We start from the raw sequence: 8,351 nt of genomic DNA, 5'->3' as shown, positions 1-8,351 counted from the left end.
TTAATTAATATAAATTAATAAATGAATCTATCCAGAACCACAAATTATTATGATATCAAAATGATGTCAAAATGACTCCAAAATGATTATTAAGTCATTTTTTAATCATTTTCGATTCATTTTAATGTCATTTTGACATTATCGTGACCTGTTGTTCTGCTTGGGTATTGCACTCTTTTTCTGTCTACTATGATTAATTTTGTAAAACGAATCATATGTCTCATTTGCGTTATGTATACCCCATTTGCGTTGTATTTTTATTCCTGGATCTCACGCGACATACAATATTTATTGTTAGAGAAAAGTTTTCTGTATTTATTATACTGCGGTAATTGCATAGTTAAATAATTAGGAGTTTTCATAATTATGATTATTATAATGTTAGTAATAATATACACATTATATATAAAAATATTACATATAAAATATTTTTATTATTTACGAAAATAATTACATTATTACTAATATAATTAATAAAACTAAGTTTTATCGTTTTATATTACTTTTGAAAACGAATATAAAATTATAGTGGTTTTGCAGGACAGCTGCATATTCTTTTTGGTATATAAAACTATAAATACAATTATTATTATTACTAACATTATACTACAATTACAATAATAGACATTTTCGATACCAACTATATATTTTTCTTAGTATAATTCTTCCATAATTATTTTACTATACAATTCTAGTCAAAAAAATACCAAATATTTTTTTCTCAGCGATGATATTTGCGTTCAGCGAAAGTATGTTTTTATGAAAATATATATTATAAATGTGCGAAATACGGCCGTCACGCTGCAGATGCATGTAGATGACGAAGCTCGTACACTACGCACATGAGAAAAACACGACGTAACAAAAACATGGAAGACAAAGTCTCGACTTTCATTAGCCCACGAGACGAATGACCTCGCGTAACTCTTAACCGGGTTGTGCTCAAGGATTAAAGCGATGTTATGTCGCCTGTTACAATATCTCCCCTGTAGCTTTTCTCACTCGAGAGAGCCCGAGATGATCCGGGCTCAAAATGCTCGCGGCGATCCACGCTAATTAAGCCCCTCGGTATTTATTTACACATTCGCAATTGCGACTGATTAAGTTTTTATTTATTTCTAATCGCAATCTCGATCTTCTGCACGACCCTACCTCAAATTATTAATTAGAAAATCTTCATCCTAATTTAGTCAAATAGATATTGGTATTCCTCAAATAGAATACAGAAGTCGTAATAATATACTAAGAAAAATTTCTAGCTGAAAATGAACAACCAGAAAATTCTAACCATGTCAATCAGAATTGTGGTTGTCTCAACTAGAATCATATTAGATTTTCAATCAGAAAATTCTGATTTCTTCATTTTCAATCAGAATTCCAATTAATCTAACCAGACTCTTCTATCAGAATTTTTTTGATTATTCTAACTAGAATTATAACAGATTCAACCAGAAAATTCTAATTGGTATTTTCAACAAGAATTCCAATTAATCCAACCAGACTCTTTTTCCAGTATTATAAGGACATCATTATGATCTTATTTATCACTTAAAGTTCATTTTTAAGTATGAAATGACGTCATGATGACATCCTATGATTCATTCTGACATAATTATGACTCTGTGTTCTATCTGAGTTAATTTGGAGCAATAAAAGATTTGCTTTGTTTCATGAAGATTCCAGCTATTATTAGAAAAATTAAAAGTCATATTGTCAATTACTTAAAAAGTAATTTATTTAAAAGATCGGTAAATAGAAATATTAATCAAATTTGCTAAATGAGGAGCATGAAAGGCTACACAAGATCTTATGTCATCTACAATATGCAGAGTAAACTTGGTGTAAGAAGTAAGAGTAACAAATTGACCAATTACAGTCGATTATTCTTCTCACATTCGACTGTGACTGGTCAATTTCTTACTTCTTACAGTTCTTACATTAAGCTTACTCCGCATATTGCAGACGACGCATTATTATGAAAAAGAATCTTTATAAAATGTCTTATGTATAATTTTATTTTTCATGCTCCTTATTTAGCAAATTTAATTCATAAAGCCGTTTTCATTACAAAAATATTAAGGACAGCAAAATGCTATTTGCACAAAGGCGCCATATACGTCAATAGCAGCCCTGGAAGGCGGGGTTCGCGCCCCGAAGGGTCGGAAAACGTTCCTCGGGTCATCCAGTTCGAGAAAATAAGTGATGAAAAGGAGCCATCGTAATTTCCAGTCTGGTATCTAAATTTTCTCAAGCAGAACAGAAAAAATCATCAAAATGACATCAAAAGGCTCCAAAATGCTGATTAAAAATTACTTTTCGATCAGTCATGATTCGTTTCGATATTATTTTGACGTTTATATGTAACCTGTCGTTCTGCTTGAATTAATTCTCTCACAGATGGGATTCCCGCACTCCATCTATCCTAAGACTTGTTGCTGCTACTGATGATGCTGTTGCTGTTATCGCCGCCGTCACCGGTAGTAATGAGTTCCATGCGCGAGTTTATCGATCGGACTCTCGTCGGCCTATATAAAAGCAGCCGCCATTGACGGTTCTCCAGGTCGTGAAAGAGCAGGTCGGGATTTGTGTGCACACCCGGGGCATCGTCGTCGACAACGTTACGACGTAGAAGAGAAGAAAAGGAAGAAAAAGGGAAGAACTGCTCATTAGCCTGTTTATCCTGAGGGGGTGTCACGTAGATGAGAGATTAAATTAATCAGGTACATCGCGCTTCCCCGCATTTCATTACGTTATTATCCACCAGTCCGTCAATTCTGTTAATTAAGTTAAGTTAGTTTTGTTTTCGTGTTGATCAGAATCCCACCATCCACATAGTCAATTTGGTCTCTGCTTTGATTCCGCGATTTGCTTCTCATCCAGTTACGACACATCTCAAGTAAAAAAAAAACACAGAAAAATCATAATAATATTATAAAAACATCATTATGATCATGTTTGTCATTTACATAAGTTTTTTTTAAGTATCCAATGGTGACGTCATGATGACGTCAGGTGATATCATTACAACTTTATGATGACTTTGTTCCAAAGAATACATAGAAATCAACAAAAAAAACAAAATGACTTTATTTTTATTCTTAATAAACAGTCAAATTTTGTAATAAAAATCATTTTGATTCTCATGACATCAAAATAAAGTCAGTGTCCCAAGATCAACAAGTCATTTAACATCAAAATGATGTCAAAATGATTCTAAAATGATCATTAAAAATTATTTTCCAATCGTTTACGATTCATTTTAACGTCATTTTGATGATTAATTATTGTTCTACTTGGGGTTCTACCTGGAATCCCAAGAACAACATATGTCACTATAACGACAAAATGACGTTAAAATAAATAATCGAATCAAAAAGTAATTTTTAATCATCATTTTAGAGCCATTTTGATGTCATTTTGATGTCATAATGATTTTTTGATCTACTTGGGACGTTTTGCGATAATCTACTAAATTTTTAATTATAATATTAATATGTAAATTATTGAGTTTTTTAATTGTAAATCTCACCTGCGACACGTAGCCGCGTGTGGAATCGTCCTGTCAACCACAGTCGGACCGACTCGTCGCGATTCACTCCGATCCCGTTCCGGGGAACGCTTGTTCGCGAGAATTTACAAAGTAAGACATCAACAATCAAGGTCGTTGTTCGCCGATTGCAAAACGTACGCAGACAAACACGCGAGGTCGCGATAAGCACGCGAAATTCAACCGAGTTTCACACTACAAGTCGATACCATCTGGTAACTCGATTCCCCTTTGTAACGTTTAAAACACCAGTTTTCGTTAACGTTAGTTTTTGTTGACAAAATAAAAAGATCGTTCTATGCAAATTCGAGAAATTCGCAAGCGTTACGATTTATATTATAATTTATGTTTATTTCTTTATGAAACGTTTCTCTTTATGTTTATCGATCTTGAAGGAAAGAACGTTTGCTGCGCAATGTAATTTGTATTCAGTTTGTGCCCCATTTATTATCTTATTACAATGTTTTTCTTATTTAACTCATTTTATTTAATTTTATTCTGACTTTTAATTAGAAGGTATATGAGAGAACTCCTTTACCTTACGATTTCTTTCCTTCCTTTTTAATCACTTTTTATAATCTAACTGTTACTTTCTGGTTAATTCTCTAGTTCAATTTTAAATTCAATGAGTTTTGATATTAAGTTCGATGAGTTTTTCTATGAATATCGGATTTTCACGAAGGGCTATTCCGATCTCTGGACTTTTCTTGACGTTACATCATAGATTTCCTTGATACGTCTTCATTCGCGCGAAGGACTTCATTACCCTATTAACAAAATCGATATTAGCTCGGTACACAATATGCAAAATAGACGTCAATATATCTATATATATTTATTACGATATAGAATACAAGTACGCGTTTGACGACATCGAGCGCAAAACCGAATCGAGGAGCTTGTTTTTATACTCACTCTAACAGCGAATTTGATTGGATGCATTCAGTGCGCACTGATGTATGTACATTAACCCAGACAGCAAACAATATTTATATTCTATATTTTAATAATATTTTGAATAAAGGTTTATATTATATAAAATATGTATGAAATATCTATATAACATTTCACAAAATGAATATTAATAAATATTCTATGCTGTCTGGGAAAGCCATCGTACATAAATTGACATAAATATATTATTGTTCATTATAAACATAGAAATCGGTTAAGCAGTGAAATTATGTGCTCAATACACTTTATTGTATTGTTAAGTAAAATATGTTATACTTATAATTCAAAATATTTGTATGTCATCTTTTACATCCAGGTTAAATCAGTGTAAAACGGCTTTAATATGCACCAGTGCGCACTAGTCCAATAATAAAAGAGTCGTGAGACCATTCGAGCGGATCGGATGTGTTTCGTCTCGTTTCGAGTGTTGCGTCACCCAGCCCTGGCTTTAGGGGAGGGAGCTAAGGGGGCTGTAGCCCCGGGCCCCATCTTTTTAGGAGGCCCCTTAGTCTTAAGCCGGTGGCACACGATGCTTATTTTTCTACTGGATTCTTAGGGCCTCTTTCATCAACCCCGATTAACGTTAATCGGTGGTTAACTCGATCACCACGATTGTCAACATGAGAACTAACACAGAAGAGGAAGAGAGAAGAGACGTTCTGATACACTAAACTGCTGTTGGCACTTCTGCGAGTTAATCGTCGATTGATTTAATCAAAAGTTATTGAAAGAGACTCTTAGCTGGATTAGAATCTTGCTATCATATTGGCTGTGGTACTGACAATGCCCAGCATCGTAACTATAATATGGTGGCAAAAATCTAGCTAGTAATCCAGTAAGAAAACAAGCATCGTATGCCGTCGGTTTTTTTTTAGTTTAAAATTATATTTAATAAAATTATATTTAATTTTTAAAAGTAAATAATAAAAAAAGTAAATAAGAATGCAAATAAATAATTGAAAATTTCAATTTTCCATTCCTGGTACAATAAAACACAATACGCAGTAAAAAAGATATACATTTTATATTTTTTTTTTATCTGAATGAGATTATCGTCATTGACATTATTATCAATAGAGAGCGAATTGATGAAAAATCTTGATTTCACTGATTTGATTAATGAATTTGCGCATAAATCAAGAAAAAAGTGTATATAAGTACCACTAAAGTTTCAATAAAATGTGAATTATCATTATATATGCGTTTCTTTTGTAGCATTCACTGTATTGTATCTTGTAAGAATAGACAACAAAAGTCGTTTTACGAACAACCATACTCGTTAAATAGCAAATGGAAAACATGTTTATATATTGTTTATATATTAAAATTGGATGGAAAACAGGTTTTTTTAGTAACAGAACTATTGTCGGACTATTCTTCTGACAATGAGTAAAGAGAACCCCGTTTCAACTTTAGCTCCTGGACCACAAATTCCTTAAGCCGGCCCTGGTGTCACCTCGATTATATTTTTGACAAAGCGTGGTCGATTTCGACAGTGTATTTGCATTACATAATTCATAGTCTCTTCGTTCGTCTCCCTACTGAAAAGAATCACATTACAAAGTTATATAACGAAATCATGTAATTAAAACATATAAATCAAGTAATGAATTATTTCAAATCATTACGTGACTTTTTAAAATTATACATAATTTGAAAAATCACACGATATGTATTTTTTCTTCTCTTTCTATCATTTAATTATTTAAAATTCGATAACTATATAAAATCATATGATAGATTAAAAATTATTTTCAATATTATGTGATTTTAAAAAATTACATACTGATTTGGACCAATCAGTTACGTGATTTACTTGTTTTAATTACATGATTTCGTCATGTAACTTTATGACGCGATATTTTTTAGTAGTCGCAGGCTCTCAGTGATTGAAGGGGCGCTTTGCCATTTCCGTTTTGATTGCATCATCCTTTTGTTACGTCCCGGAGTTCGAACTTCGAGGTGGCCGATGCATTAGCATCTCTATTACACGAACTATCCAATTTCGGAAACCATCAGTGGCCCAGTATCAACCGGTTAGGTTGCGGAGCCAATAAAATGAGAAGTGCGTCCAATCAAATTCGCCATAAGAAAAATGGGTGTGGATCACGGTTGCCAGGTCCCGAGCACTGTACGGCTGGGGCCTAAAGGTTCATCCGTTGGAGATTTCATATTTCGACTGGAGACCGGCCGATTGTTTCATTAAAAAAAAAAGAAAAAAGAAAAAGGCGCAGGGTTTAATTCGTGTTTTGCGACCATTGTTATAGACTTTCTTTTTGTTATTAATATTTCACCAACATAAAGTATCAACACAATCACACACAAAGACCTTCTTATTATTATTACAAGATTTATACATACAGTACGAACACAATTACAAACTTTTTTATTATTCGTAAAATAACATAAACTGTGAACATAATCGCAGGCTTTCTTATTACTTTCCACGTAATTTAAATATGTAATTAATAAATACCCCACGCGAGCGAAAAACTGGAGATTTTTCTCGTCTGCTGGAGAATTGGAGATTGAACCTGAAAACTGGAGTCTCCAGTAGAAATTTGGAGACCTGGCAACTGTGGTGTGGATTTGATACCATGCGGAACCCATATATTCATAACTCTCGATGTGTTGGTGTTGATATAAACATGATGTATGAATTTAATACCATGATTCAAAATCCATGGTATTGAATCCACACCCTATTGATATTTATATCAATAGTTGCTTTCCATTTACATCGATTCTGAGATAATTCTCACTTGTGACGTCATAACTCAGTTGAATGCGCGTTCCTTTTGCATTCTGACAAGTGAGATTTAACTGAGTTTTTGCCTACAACTTGCTACAAGATCGAGACCGTGTGCTTTAATAAACCTCGTAAACTCACTTTAAAAGTAAGGTTATGAACAATATGAACCTGTGTTGATAACTTTTTACCAAAGTTAAGCAAATAATGTCGTCATTAATTGTGAATATGAAATACTCAGTTCACTTCAAGCTCAGTTTCACTTGTGTGCAAATGGAAAGCAACTAATATCAACATGGATGAGAATTATATTTAAAAACACTTATGATGATAAATCCACATCCATATTTTTTAAAATGTTTAAATAGTATTGAAAAAAAAATTATAATTATCGGAAATTTATAAAGATGATATGTAAGATCATTATAACGTATTGTTTTCTTTAAAGATAGAATTAGAAATGTAATCTCCCTTTATTATTATTCAATACATTGATTATAAGAATCTACAAATTAATACAGCGTTAAATACAAAAAGTCGACTGATGCAGAGAAATATAAAATTTTAAAAAATTTTGAAAAAATGAACTTGTAGACAAATACTTGATAATCGAAGATGTTATTGACATACTTCTTCAATTTTTTAAACCCATATCTTATTATAATACATAATTGATTTTTTAATCTTTAAATATTACAAAATTAATAATAATTTTAATTAATCAAATATATATATAAAATAATAATTTTAATTATTAAAAATTAGTAATAATAATATAATTTTTGTATATCTCTATTATTTATTATATAATAGTATTTTCTTCTGTCACAAATGACAAATTTGTTTCTTCATTCTTTTTTTTAATTCATATTCTTTTATACAAAATAGTCTTTTTACTAAAATGTTACGTTAATCTGTGTATATCTTTAATTTATATATGCTAAACAAAAAAAGTACTCAAATGAGAAAAAGAGACAACACACATACTTATGCCTCCAATTTCTTTCTCGACGTTTCTTTCGCGCATATTAAACACTACGTTTCTGCTGACTAGTTCGAGCACAATGGCATTGCCACGGTGGATCCTGCCGCTGCTGATCC

The 8,351-nt window shown here is 32.0% G+C and overlaps 2 protein-coding genes across 2 annotated transcripts in view; one reads left to right on the top strand and one right to left on the bottom strand.

The window, feature by feature from the left end:
* The first annotated feature begins 2,528 nt into the window (after window positions 1–2,528).
* The window catches only part of LOC108731681 (uncharacterized), a 17,842-nt gene continuing 12,019 nt past the window's right edge, over window positions 2,529–8,351 (top strand). Inside the window, 1 exon segment of the mRNA XM_018462126.1 lies at window positions 2,529–2,720. The gene's annotated coding sequence lies outside the window, so the exon portion shown is untranslated.
* Window positions 4,061–8,351, bottom strand: part of LOC108731688 (uncharacterized) — a 20,378-nt gene continuing 16,087 nt past the window's right edge. The window contains exon 4 of the mRNA XM_018462139.1: window positions 4,061–4,314. Within this exon, the coding sequence (XP_018317641.1) occupies window positions 4,261–4,314 (54 nt within the window). The 3' untranslated portion in view covers window positions 4,061–4,260. The remainder of the gene's footprint in view (window positions 4,315–8,351) is intronic.

Source organism: Mycetomoellerius zeteki, unplaced genomic scaffold (genome assembly GCF_001594055.1).
Source record: "Mycetomoellerius zeteki isolate Tzet28-1 unplaced genomic scaffold, Tzet1.0 scaffold101, whole genome shotgun sequence".
In the NCBI taxonomy this organism is placed as follows: domain Eukaryota; kingdom Metazoa; phylum Arthropoda; class Insecta; order Hymenoptera; family Formicidae; genus Mycetomoellerius; species Mycetomoellerius zeteki.
Note: the sequence above shows the minus strand (reverse complement) of the source record. Positions and strands in the feature narration are given on the sequence as shown.